This window comes from Meles meles, chromosome 18 (assembly GCF_922984935.1).
Source record: "Meles meles chromosome 18, mMelMel3.1 paternal haplotype, whole genome shotgun sequence".
Classification (NCBI taxonomy): Eukaryota; Metazoa; Chordata; class Mammalia; order Carnivora; family Mustelidae; genus Meles; species Meles meles.
The window spans coordinates 51,028,010-51,042,476 of NC_060083.1; the positions used below are offsets into that span (position 1 = coordinate 51,028,010).

The 14,467-nt window shown below is 37.2% G+C and overlaps 1 protein-coding gene across 3 annotated transcripts in view; it reads left to right on the top strand.

Annotated features, from left to right (window-relative positions):
• The window catches only part of HELZ (helicase with zinc finger), a 185,307-nt gene that overhangs the window by 106,418 nt on the left and 64,422 nt on the right, over nt 1-14,467 (top strand). For 2 of the 3 annotated variants that reach the window (XM_045984510.1, XM_045984509.1), the window contains exons 18-22: nt 332-436; nt 6,493-6,671; nt 9,468-9,586; nt 10,723-10,868; nt 12,565-12,712. In XM_045984510.1, coding sequence (XP_045840466.1) covers nt 332-436; nt 6,493-6,671; nt 9,468-9,586; nt 10,723-10,868; nt 12,565-12,712 — 697 coding nt within the window. The remainder of the gene's footprint in view (nt 1-331; nt 437-6,492; nt 6,672-9,467; nt 9,587-10,722; nt 10,869-12,564; nt 12,713-14,467) is intronic. The other variant, XM_045984511.1, reaches the window with a different exon arrangement.

A 14,467-nucleotide genomic window follows, 5' to 3' on the forward strand; every position in this document is an offset into this window, starting at 1 on the left:
AAATTGGCAACATAGAAAATGATAGCTTTTAAATAGCCATCTGAACTCCCAGGTCTGCTAAGGAATTGTGATAGACGGTAGAGCCGAAAGACTTGGGTGCATAAAGAAAGTTCTGTGTGTTAGATTTAAAAGTAATTTGGGGAAATCGTTTCCTTTACAGCTTAGAGAGTAATAATTTCCTGAAAACATCATTGCGAATAATATGTTGGAGATTGATGAGTAGGTTGAGGGAAATGTTTGATATTAAGATGGCCACTGCTTTTGTTTGGTATTATACTGCTTGAGTAGTTTTGTGTTTTATCATTCTTTTTATTTGCACCATTTATTTCAGCAGGATCCTCATTTGCACCCATTCTAATAGTGCTGCTGACCTCTACATAAAGGATTATTTACATCCATATGTAGAAGCAGGCAATCCCCAGGCAAGACCTCTCAGGTATTTTTTAAGGCTTATTATGTATCTGTGTCATACTTTATTATTCTTAAGAAAAGGTGTCTGTAAAGATTTTAGTAACTTGGAGAACACAAAATCTTTAACTGTATATTGGCATTTGGAGGTGATGCCTTTTGAAGCAGTCATTTAAAATTAAGGAAAAATTAAAAAAATCTTTGACCGTTCATTTCTTAAACATTAAGAGAAAGACATCCTTTTTTAAGTTTTATATGTAAAAATGTTACAATCTGAGTAGATTTTGATGTGTACCTCTAAGAGCTACTATGATGAAATAATATAAAAATGATTTGCTTAAATCAAATCTAATTAAAATTCCAGCATATTTTGCATGGCAGAGTAGTCATGCAGTAGATATAAAATTTTGACTGTGATCATGCAGGTAATTTCATAGAAGTTACACTTTAGAGAAGCATGAAATATTGAAATGATTTCTGCAACAAAATGTAATTCACTGGTATTTACAACTTTTTGCTATCATATAAGAGATGAAGTGTCAAAAGAAAAGTTTATGTTGATATAGAAAGGTCGTTTTAAGTGTATATGGATATGAAATGTACCTAAATACAGATTGTGGGGGAATAAAATCCTTTTCTTCAGAAAACAATAAAGAATCATTAAATGGTTGTTTATACACCATTTGCTTTCATTGTTATATGAATTAATGTTTGGTTTTGCCATTTTACAAACTAATATGTCATGCCCTATGTTGTTCCAATACAATCATTGCTTACAAATTAATTTCTAACCACACTTTCGAATCATAATCCACTAACTTTTTATTTCTAGTTGAGTCCAGGCATGGAAAAGTGAGATTATGCCATTTAATTCTTAATAACCACAACCAAAGCCATTTGAATGATTTTACAATTCCATTAAAAAGAACAATAAAGAAAAAGGTGGTGTGGTCTGCTCACACAGGTTTTTATGCCATACTTTGTTTCCACTCTGGAAGATAAATCAGATTAGAAATAATTGTTTCAAGTAGAATCCAGTTGCATTTAATAAGAAAATATCACATATGTACAATCACTATGAATGAAAATGTGGTATTTATCACTGGATAAGTTCATTAGTGACTAGTGTGCTTCAGATTCTGGTCTTTTTTAGTCATAAGTAAAAACTCAGCAGCCAGTAGCAGTTATGCTGTGAGTGTTCTTACTTCAGTGGAGATGTTTCGTTTGCTTTTATTGTGTGTGTTTCTGTCTGTCTGTCTGTCTGTCTGTCTGTTGTGTAGGAACTGTGACAACCTCAGTTATCATGGTGTATGGGGGCTTGGAAGCAATGGAGTAGCCCCCTCACATCTTGATTGACCTAGGATATAGATCATTTGATATTTGGGGCTGAAGAGCTATTGCTGATTAACATCTGCCATGTGACTCGCATTATGTTTAACTTTTCCCACGTAAAATTATGTTTTGATGGTTATAATCTATCTAGATGGGCAGAATAAGTTATGTCTCAATAGGGTATATGTGTAGTTGTAGTGGCCCAGACACAGAAACTGGCTCTTTAGCAGAAAATCTCACCTCTCTGTAAGTCTCAAGGGTGGTTCAGTCAAAAAGCTTGGAAAGTACTTAAATTTCTAGTTATTGCATTTAGTAAATGGAATAAAATAAGAAGAGGGTTGACTTTTTCTAAGTCTTTTCATTTTGTGGTCATTTATTTTCATCATGGTTTTTCTCTTTGGGAATGGCGTTAACTTGTAAACGTATTTCCTAGGAGGATGGTGCATTGAATTATTAAAATTTATTAGTACCATCTGTTATTACAGTAATTCAGATTAATTTGTAATTATCCTGATGGACAACAGACATGAAAGATATGAGAGATGGGATAGAGGAAATTAGCATGGCTGAGCACTCTGGGAAGATTAGCTTTATCTGCCCCAGGATACAGGGGAAGGAACACAAGGGGGCACTAAGTGTCTGCATGTGACTTTGAAGATTTGCTGTGTCTGTGGTGTTAAGGTGGTTGAAGTTTGCCTTCTGCATCGTGTAGTCTAGAGTGGGCCATGGTAAATGCCATAACATGTGAAAATGGTCATAAGTATCAAATAGTTTAATACAGTACATACGTTTAAATATACACGTTTACAGTTAAAATGTATAAAATTATATTACTTGCTGGGAGTTGAGCTTAAAATATTTGGGGATGGAGATTTTAGAAGCCATTTTAGATTATATTTTGTTTGGCTTTTACCTCATTTCATCAGAATTAGTAGACCTTAATTTGGACGAGAGAGGAAAACACGGTTTCTGTGTAGGGTTCTGAAGATCGGTATCTGGTTCTGACAGAATTATTACTTAGTAGATAGAGGTTATCTATGGAGAGAGTCTATAGTTGTTGCTTTCTGGACAAATAGAAGGTAGTTGTTGTTTTATACAGATCTTCAGAGTAATAGATTTTATTCTGGAATCAGGTGTTTCTGATTCTGTGGTATCTTGAGTAATAACATTTTGGAAGGGTTGTTTATTGTTTATGAATTCAATACATGAATAAAATTTCAGTGAATTCAAATTATGTATTACCAGACAATCTCTTACTTTAACAGTCATAATTCATGTGGGATCTGTGGATGGTTTGTTCCCAGAAATATGTAAATTACTTAGTTGGTGTCACATTTAATACTATGAGCTTGAAGGTGTCGCTTGTCACTGTTCTCCAGTTTTGAAAAATGTTAGTTGTGTTTCAAACAATCTTATAGATAGTGTCTACCTTAAATGTTGCACAAAATGAAAGCACCAAGAAAGTGTTTAAACTTTTTGAAGTCAGCACCAGAATATTTACTTTTAAGGAAATATATTCTTAACAATCAAACTTTGTCTTCTTACTAGTTTCAGCTTGAGGTAGTTTTCCAGGGTAATTGTAAAAAAAGTCAGTAGTGAGACTTAGAACTTCTTTTTTTTTTTTTTTTTTCCATTTTATTTATTTTTTCAGTGTAACAGTATTCATTCTTTTTGCACAGAGACTTAGAACTTCTATTTTTATTTTTTCTTTGAGTAAAAAGTGGTGCTTGGCATTAGAATTGATGAGTGATTTGAAAAACTATTTTTCCAGTTTTATAATGTGAAATGTTCATTTAGGAAAGTATGGAAAATACAGAAAAGAACAGGAAGAAAATTATCTATAATCTCAGCACACAGAGATAAATACTACTAACATTTTAGAGTTTAGTTTCTAGTAATTTCTTGGTTTAAATGCACATACTTTGGTTAATATTTATGGAATCATAATTTATAAATGATTTTTTCAGATAATTTGTAAAACGAGATTTTTCATTTTTTTTTAAAGATTTTTTTTTATTTCTTTATTTAATCGAGAGAGATCACAACTAGAGGGGTGGGGGCTGAGCAGAGAGCCCGATGTGGGGCTTGATACCAGGACCCTGAGATTGTTACCTGAGCCGAAGGCAGAGGCTTAACCCACTGAGCCACCCAGGCGTCCCAAGATTTTCCATTTATTTTAAAGTAAATTCCATTTTGCTGATCTGATTAAACATTTTTTTTTTGTTAAAACCTAAAACTCTTCTATTATTTATGTTTTATTAAACTAATATTTTTTATTATTTGTTTACTTAAAAGATTTTATTTATTTGAGAAAAAGAGAGCAGGTATGAGCAGGGGTAGAGGTTGGGGGAGAGGGAGAAGCAGGCTCTCTGCTGAGCAAGGAGCCCGATGTGGCCCCTGGGATCATGACCCAGGCCAAAGTTAGACTAACTGAGCCATCCAGGCGCCCCTACTTTTGCATCTTTTAGAAGTGGTACTGATTACTTCTATCAAGTTTTCAGTCCTTCCTATCAGAGTAATGTTTTTAAAAGATATTTCTTGACTTTTCTTATTTATATTTAGGTATATTTATTAAATACTTTTTTTATTGCTTTGCTGAAAAGTAATAATCAATTTTAAGTGTTTAATGAGAGGTGAGAACACATTTTAGAAGATCATGAGATTTGGTTTTATGCATATTACATTTGAGCTGCCTTTGAAATATCCTGAAGGAGACAAATGTTAAATAAAAAGTTGATATGCCTTCTGGAGATGATAAGGTCTTGGCTGGAGAGAGAAAAATGTGTGAGTCAAAAGTATTGGTGGTGATTGAAGCCATGGGCCTGGCTGAGGTGGGCCGGGAGAGAACAGAGCCCGAGAAAAGGAGTGTGATGTGTCAGCCGTGGGAACCCTAACCTAGAGAGGAAGAACGAAGACAAGGAGTGGCTGAGTCATGGGAGCCAAGGGCAGAGAGTGTGGCATGCAGGGAGCAACAGCAGAGCTGGATGCTGCTAGTGGTCAAGCATCATGAGGGGCCTGGAGAATAACCAGAAGATTTAGTCACACGGATGTTTGTATCCCTTGACTGGAGCCCATGCTCTCCTGAGTTCTTTTTTACTTTGACTGCTTCTTGCCAGTTTCCTTTACTGTTTGCCTCTTCTTTTCCCTGCCTCTAAACGTTGGGGGTAACCATCAGTCATTCTCCCAACTAGTTCCTTTTTTATCTACACTTACTCTCCAGCTGATCTCATCTACTCCCTAGGCTTAAATATTATCCCAGTTGTATATTTCTTGTCCCAGACATTCTCCTGAACTTCAGACTTATATATCCCCCTGCTTATTGAATATCCCCACATGGATGTCTGCTACTGAATTTGTCCACAACTGAGTTCTGTTCTCACTTCAAATCTGTTCCTCACTTTCACCATCTTTGTAAACGCCACTGTCATTCATCTGGTTTCAAAGGCACAGAATCATCCTTTCTCTTAAATTGCACATCTGGTTCACTAAATCCTGTCAGCATTACTCTCTAAATGTGTAGTGAATCCAACCATTTTCACGTCTTTACTGTTACCACCCTGATCCAAACTGTCATTTTTTTCTTATCCAGACCCTTATAATAGCCTCCTAACTATTCTCCCTGCTTCTCTCCCCTGCCCCTGTCCCAGTCGGTTGTTTGTTGTAGCCAGCTTGTAGTGGCTTGTGAGACCCAGTCATATACATGTCTTCTGAAGTTCATGTTTGGTGACATCATGTTGGTAGCTTGAAATTGGCCATGGTAGTGGATTTTATACCATGGAACTCAGCAAACACTACAGATCAGCACCACCCCTACCCTCCAAGCTGGTCGTTCAACATTTACCAGCATACCACTTGTCCAGCCCTCCCCCATCCCCTCCCCAAAGTATATATTCTATCCAGAGAAACAGAGTGGTCCTTTATCAACATAAGAGCATGTGATTGCCCTGTCAGAGCTCTCTGATGGCTTTCCATAAAAATCAGAGTAAATCAAAGCCTTTATGAAAGCTTGGAAACCATGTGATTTGTCTCTGTACTGGAGCATAGCAGACACCCAGTGTATCTTTGTTGTACTGAGTGAGTGGGTGGATGGATGGATGCCTTGTTTCTGTACCATTTTAGTAGTCTGTCGCATGAGGCCTATTGATATTTTTCTTTTGCAGTTAATGGAAAGATGCTCTTAAGATTTTTTGATTGTCCAAAATTTAAATTTATTTTTAAATATCCCTTAGATAATATAGCTAAACCTCCTTTAGATTTAAACATGGGTATAAGAATATATTCTGATGTGAAATGCAGATAACTTTTAAGTTTCTGTTGTAGGTGTGCAATTCACTATTTTTTACTACCATAGATAATTACGATATTAATTATGTGTATTTTTGTAAGAATATTCTGGAAAAAAAGTAATTCCCAAATGGGAATGTTTTGAACTTAAAAAACTATAGTGCTTATGAAACTGTTGTAAGATTCTGTTGTAAGATTGATCTGAACACTTAAAAATAATTAGATATTTATTTTATGATAGTGCATATGCTCTCTGTTTGAATCCGTTTTTGGTAGGGCATAGTCACGTGCATTTATATGTAATATACAGTTGTATGTTAAATTCTAACTCTCAGTAGAGTGTTAGTGGTTACCAGACTTACTTGTTAATTTCTAGATATGGTAGTCTTAACACAGTAATGTTAATTTTTTGATTATGCTGGTAAGATGTTAATAAATATAAATAGGAAATATTATCTTCTTTTATAGGGTATATTTCAGAAATCGCTGGGTAAAGACTGTCCACCCAGTTGTGCATCAGTACTGTTTGATCTCAAGCGCACATTCCACCTTTCAGATGCCACAGAAAGAAGATATTCTTAAACACCGAGTGGTTGTTGTTACATTGAATACTTCCCAGTACCTCTGTCAGTTGGACCTTGAACCTGGTATGCTGACTCAAGACACAGATAGGGTGTCTCTGAATGCATAGGGCTTCTGCATTCAGTTTAGACCAGGGGTTGGCAAACTATATAGTCTGTGGGCCAAATCTGGCCTGTTGTTTGTTTTTTATAAATAAAGTTTTATTGGATGGAACACAGCCATGCCCATTTATTTACCTATTTTTTATGTATGGGTGCCTTTGTGCCACAGTAGCTGAGTTGAGTAGATGCAGCAGAGATTGTATGGCCAACAAAACCTAAAATATATACTGTTTGGCCTTTTACCAAAAAAAAAAACCCAACAAAGTCAACCCCTAGTTTAGACGTTTTAGTGACCACTATTCTGTTTGTTCTCTTATCAGATGGTATTTACTTACTATTGGCCATGTGAAAAATACAAATTTGGATAGTATGTGTGGTTTTTTTAAACAATTTGTTCAAGTTTTTGTTTTAAAATGCTGTGTGTTATACAGTGTAGAGACAGCAATCATGATAGGTTTTTCAGACATGCCATTAAGATTATTATATTTAAGTACGGGGATCTGTAAAATCAAACTAATATTATATGAAGTACAGATATAAGGTGACAAGTAATTCTGATAAGTGTGGCAGAACTTAACCATCAAAAAGTGGTACCACTTTAAAGTATTTGCTTTGGAAGAATATTCATTTATTACTGCCATATTATAATGGTTGACATTGCTCAACACTTTTTTGCTCTCTCCTTTTGGAATTGCTTTCAGAGCCAGTGACAGATTCTTTTGAACTTTCCAGTCCCTGGAAGGTAGATACTGTTCTCTTCACCTTGAATTCCTGGCATCTGGCCCAGGGTATAGACACCTGGAGGCCCTTGATAAACCTCTCTTTATCTTAAATGAATGAATGGTGGCCAAACTTTCTTTTTTGAGGGTAGGTTTAATTTTAGAAGAGCTTCAAAATCTTTCTGAGCCATGTCTAGTAAATAAGGTAGGTGATCAAACTGAGCAGTGCCATTGGGGGTAAAAAAAAAAAAGAGAGAGAGACGTGCCTCTCATGTAATGAGACTTATTTTCTTGTGCATACAGCTCATAGCTGGCTGGTGAGGGCAGTTACAAAAGCAGAGTTTCAAAAATGTTTTGAACAGTGACTGCATCATTGGAGTGAGTTCTATTTCCTCCCAACTGACTTCTTTGAATGGAACAACACTTATTTGAAATGTAAATTTTGGTATGTTTATTTAACAATCAGTCTCATTACTTCCTGGTTATACTCTGCCTTATTGCCACTTAGATGAAATTCCCAAACCTCCTAAACAGTATACTTTTGTGGGAAAGGGAAGAATGGCTTTGATGAGCCAGAATATGGAAGAATACTTAGAAGTTGCCCATGTGCTTTGTTCTGGGCTTACTTATATTTGATTTCATTTAATTCTCGTATCAGCCCTGTGGAGGGAGCATTCTTTGGCAGAAAAGAAAACCAAGGCTCAGGCTAAATAGGTTTGATTAATTCAAGTTCCCTGTGCTAGCTTAAGTGATAGATGTAACAGTTTCATGATATATCCGGTTTCATGATTCAAGCCTAGCTCTATTTAATTAAAATGTCATCTAATGAAAACAGTAGTTTTCAAGTAATTAGTTTTGTAGGACATAAAGCACAAATTCCCCTTAACAGGCAGAAAAATACACAAGGCTCTGTCATGTTCAGGCCATTGTCAGGAAACAGACAACAGTTGTTGATAGTTACACTATGAGCCATAATCATAACCATTTGTCTGAATGGATGATGATGGTGGTCATTACTGCCAGTCAGTAAAATTTAGAAGATTCCCAACTTAAAAACAAGTTGCATAAAAAATGATTTGGAAATACTGATATTCATAGAAATAGGGATAGAAATGGGGGTTTAGTTCTTGAGTCTAATCTGGATTGAGACTAATCAATCCTGTTGAGAAACTATTTTGTTCTTTAGCTATGCTAGTGAAAAGAAGGCCCCTTTCTTCCTAACTCTGTGTATTGGCAGTAGGGGAGAACTTTTTCCTTCTCCATATTGAGACCATGGGATTTTTGCCTCTTTCCCCCCCTTCAGGGCAAAAGGACTCCCTCCTCCCTCTGTAAACAGAGTCCTGTGCCCCAGTGGGAGTGGCTGTAGCACTCAAGATGTGGGATGGCTCCTACTCTAGATGGTTGACTTCTGTCTGTCCCTTTGTGCACACTGGTGATTTTGTTTTTCAGCCAGGGTAGGCTCTTAGACTAAATAATTTTATAGACACACCAGACACACACAAAACCCCCTAACTAATCAGATTAGTGAATCTGCTCAACAGTGCCTTTGTTTCAGTCAAGGTTGGATTATAACTTTCCCCCTTAGATTAGATTTCAGGTATGATTTTCATTAATGTTTAATATGCACGATAAAGCTAAAGTTACTTTTAAACTGCCATTGTTTTATTTTCGATATTTCCTCACACAAATAATGAAAGGACTACCACTGTTTAGTTGCTGCCCCTTCTTTTTTGCTGCAAAACTGCTATCTTGTACTTTAAACGTCTTTTTTATGTGTTCTCAGTCAACGGTTCCTCGGGGGGCCCTTAGCACCAGATGCCATTTCATATCTACTAGTGGGTAGAATAGTTATTTCTTTCCATCTCTGTTCTTTACGTAATGATTTAAATTAATGATTTTCTAAATTGGGGATGGGCATTTAAAGTACTCCTAACTCTGAAATCAGCACACTGAACTCTTTCCTTAGCAGAAAAGGAAAGAAGTACTGCTGCCTTTATTGCCGCTGTGAGATGCTTTACTGTGTTTATACTGTACTTTGTAGGGTTTTTTACACACATTCTATTAGATGAAGCTGCCCAGGCCATGGAGTGCGAAACCATTATGCCTCTAGCATTAGCAACTAAGAACACTCGGGTTGTCTTGGCTGGCGACCACATGCAGGTATGCGCCCTCTGACCCATCGTATGGAAGGAGCTACTAAGTATGTTTTAGTGTTTGATACTCTGTTTTCCAAAGCGTCCTGCGAAATTGTGCCGTGTATTACAGCTTAAGTACTTTAAATAGTTCCGTGCTAATAATGAGAAATACTGCCTTTTCTGAAGGAGAATTACTATCCCACTGTTTTTGTCCTTCTTTGGATAGAGAGCGGAATGAGTGAGTCTGTCAGTGTTATATGTCATGTTTTTAATTTGAAGACCAGCTTTCTAAGTGTGAATGTTTGATTTTTACTTTTCTTTAGAAAATAAATTTAAGTTGACCTCCCTACAGTTCCCCAGTTCTTGTCCCTAACGTTTGTTTTCATGAAGGGCTGATTTTTTTTGCCATCGTGGGAAACTGTACTTAATTCAAAATAATATCCCACATCTCAAAGGATGTGTCTTGAGTTTATGGATTTCAATACCTACGCAAGGAAAGAAGAATAGAATTTTTCTGTTAATCTTTGTTTTGCAGAGTTGCGGTTTGAAGTTCTTTCTTTTCTGCTCTAATCGAGATTGAACCTATATAGTATTGTAGCTCTGACGACATCAGGAAAGAATTGAATGTAGAGGAAGAAATGCTGTTTGTGTTTCTTTGCCAAGAGCAGGTTAATTTTGTTCTCTAGTCATCAAAAGTATGATCAAGAATGGCTCCTTATACTTTATGAGATAAAAAGCATTATTTTACTGATTATTCCATTAAATTTTTGAATCGTAAGCTATATATCCTTCCAGCTCACCCTTTTAAATAGTCGATCAGTTTTAGTGAGGTAAGTGCCTCACTCCCACAGTGGTGCATCTCTGAAAGACACTGAAGTAATAGCTATTTATTATGTTGGGAGAGCCCTTCGTTAACCTATGTGTGGAAACTCTGTGCTGTGTCGATATACTGAAATGAAGAGTTAGAAATTTTAGCCTAGTTCTTTATGGTAGTAAAATTGTTTGGAGAAAGTATTTTCAATTCTGCTTATTCCAGCATTCGGCATGTTGAGATTTAGTACATCAGAGGTTTCAGCATAGTGGATTTGTTTAAATAAATAGGTTAAAAAAGTGCTACTTGCATATTTAGTTAAATTTTCTCTGTATGTTTGTCTGTTACAGCTCAGTCCTTTTGTTTACAGCGAGTTTGCCAGGGAGAGAAACCTTCATGTTTCATTACTTGATCGACTCTATGAGCATTACCCTGCTGAGTTTCCGTGTAGGATCCTCCTCTGTGAGAACTACCGCTCCCATGAAGCTATCATCAAGTAGGTGTGCCCCTCGTGTACCACACTTCCTGCAGTCTGGGGGCTGGGGGAAGCTCACTGTGGCACCGGAAACGAGGGACAGGCTATTCCCAGCACAGTTACACGGTGTCCCTGACATTGCAAGTTCCGTGAAATTTTATTTCTGAAAAAGAGTGCCTCAGAGGTCAGTTGTCATGTTCCACAAAGGAGGGCAATCCTGGAAACTAAATTTTAGGTTCTACCAGTTAGGATGTTTTTCTGTGACTAAATATGTAAGATGTATGTAAAACTATAAGATGTAATAAACAAATGTATTGACAGAACACGTAACACGTAGTAGTTTCTTTTATATCTGGCCGTGTTATACTAGGCCTTTGTTTTAAAAGTAAGAAGGGAGGAAGCAAGCAAAGAAGGAAAACCCGTGAAACTTAGTCATAAAGTTTTTAAAGGTTTCTATTAAATACAGTATCATCTATAAAAATAAAAATATCATAAGTGATAGTGCAATGAACAGTCACGAATTGAACATACCTTTGTAACCCGACCTCCAGATTAAGAAACAGAACATTAGCAGCACTCTGGAAAGCCCCTTTTGCTCCTTTCCGGTCACTGCCTCACCAAAAACTTAGAGTTTTTTAAAGGTTTTTGTTTTTTTTTTTAAGATTTTATTTATTTATTTGACAGAGAGAGATCACAAGTAGGCAGAGGGGCAGAGAGAGAGAGAGGAGGAAGCAGGCTCCCCGCAGAGCAGAAAGCCTAATGTAGGGCTTGATTCCAGGACATCATGACCTGAACCCAAGGCAGAGGCTTTAACCCACTGAGCCACCCAGGCACCTGAGTTTTTTTTTTTTTTTTTTTTTTTTAATTTAATTTATTTATTTGACAGAGAGAGATCACAAGTAAGCAGAGAGGCAGGCAGAGAGAGAGAGGGGAAGCAGGCTCCCTGCTGAGCAGAGAGCCCAATGTGGAGCTCGATCCCAGGACCCTGAGATCATGACCTGAGCCAAAGGCAGAGGCTTAACCCACTGAGCCACCCAGGTGCCCTGGAACCCGAGTTTTTAAAAGTTTAATATAATTTAATAATATCGGTGATGTTAGTCATTGAAAATCGTTTTTAGGTTTCTCTGAAAACAATAGGATAGGTATGAAAATAAATTTAGATTTAACTGTGTTATCAATCTCTCAAAATGTGAGTCTGTTGTTGCCAGTCATTTGCTGTAGTCAGTAATGAATCAAATACTTAGTATTTTCATCTGTAGAAAGTATTCGTTTTGCAGTTGAAGACTTGAATATCCTTTGGGTGTGTGTGTTTCAGTGTCTATATTTTGTGTTTGCATGTATAAGTAAATGATCCATATAAAAAAAATTATGTGTTAACCAAGAAAATAGCTGGTAATTTCCACATAGAGCAAGATTCTCGTCTCGTATTGAACTATTGTCATTTCTTCCTTTCCTTTCTATATTCTGGCTTCATACCTGACCAGATTCATTTAGCAATGGTATACCAGGAGCCTACCCTGTTGTTTTTGCTGTGGTTAATTTTGGGGACAGTCTTGCCCTCAAAGGTGTTAGATATTAGAATTAAAATCAATCAAGGACATAAGGCAGCACTATTAGAGTTGACTGACAGTTTTTTTTTTTTTTTCTTATGGGTGAAGTTAATTTTGATGATAAATCACTGTCTTATTTACTTACTTATTTTGGTCTTTTTTGGCAGTTACACCTCTGAGCTCTTCTATGAGGGCAAATTGATGGCCAGTGGAAAGCAACCAGCACACAAGGATTTCTACCCACTAACTTTCTTTACAGCACGAGGGGAAGATGTACAAGAGAAAAACAGCACAGCTTTTTATAATAATGCAGAGGTACCTTAGTTTTTTGCAGATTGTTGACATTTTCACATTTACATGGTCTGTTCTTGTTGAGTGTTTATAGTTTTGGGTTGTCATCCTGTTGTATGTCATTTACATAAACATAGTATGTGAAGTTTATTCTTTTTGTATTACATTTATTTGTTAAGATGAATCTCCTGTGGACACAAAAACTGATTTACATTTTGATTACATTTGATTTACATGTCTTTCTTTTTTAAGATTTTATTTATTTTTTTATTTATTTGACAGAGAGAGAGAGAGAGAGAACGCGCGAGCATGCGCATAAGCAGGCAGAGGAGCAGGTAGAGGGAGAAGCAGGCTCCCCACTGAGCAGAGAGCGCGATGTGGGACTCTATCCCAGGACCCTGGAATCATGGCCTTTAGTGAAGGCGGATGCTTAACTGACTGAGCCACCCAGGCACCATTGGTTTACATTTCTTATGACAAAATACAAAATACATGACTTTGTTTAAAAGAAAAACCAATATTATTTTCATATAATTATTATTGTTAGCTAACTGAAATAGACTGTATTTCATAGTACATACTCAAGTGAGTTATCGTTTTAAATGAGACTTGAATTGCAGAATCCTGTGTTCCGGATAGATTATACAGGCCCAGTTGACAGTGTTGCGAAGCCATTATGTGCTGTAACTTGTATGATTCTCTTACAGTTTCTGACTTTTTTTTTTTTTTTTAATATTTTATTAATTTGACAGAGAGAAATCACAACTAGGCAGAGAGGCAGGCAGAGAGAGAGGAGGAAGCAGGCTCCCTGCGGAGCAGAGAGCCTGATGCGGGGCTCGATCCCAGGACCCTGGGATCATGACCCGAGCCGAAGGCAGAAGCTTTAACCCACTGAGCCACCCAGGCGCCCCCAGTTTCTGACTTTTTAAGTTTAGAGAGAATGTGGGTAATATGGTCAGATCAGGCAGCAGACAAAAACCTGTGAAGTCTTTAAGGGTCAGCAGGCCAGAGACTCTGGGGTTATGTTCCGGCTGTCACAGGGAGTGGAGTTCTGGACTTCAGGAAACCCAGAGGAGGGGGTATGGTTGGTTGGTCATTTAGAGGAATGGGTCTTGATCTAGATCTTCATTTCCTTTGAGTCCCATTCTTTGCTCATTTTATTTACAAAGAAATGCATCTTATTATGTAACAGTAATTCATCTTTCCTTTTAAAAATTGATCAGAGGTCTATAGTTAGAAGGCAGTACAAGAAAATCAACTGCTATTAACTGTTCAATATAGGTCTTCTGCAGCTTGGAGCTGTGGAAAATGGGATCTGATGCTGACCCGCTGCCAAAACCACCTGGAGTAACTCTTTTAGCCCATGGAGGTCAGAAGGTCAGAAGTGCCTCTCAGCTACTGAGATAGCCTTTCTGTAGGAACTGTGTGGGGATGGGTGCATCCATAGTTTGAATGCCCTGGCCTCCCTCTTCTTACTGAGTTTCTGTACACTTTGTTGAGTAAATGCTTCTCAATTTCTTGTAAAGTCTTTGATCAATCTCCAGAGACTGATTAGTCTGCTGATTTTGATCAGCTTAATAGATATCTGTCTGGAAGTTTCCCCAAGCTCCTTACGTCACCATTCCAAGTCTGTGTATTTTGACTTCCGTTTTAGGCATCCCTTCACAGAGGGATGAGGTAGAGAAGTGGTTCTGTATTGCTTAGTGGTAGGAACTCTGTGTGTGTGTGTTTGGGTTGGGTGAGCAGTAGAGGTGTCTCCCCAACTTTAATCTACCCCCA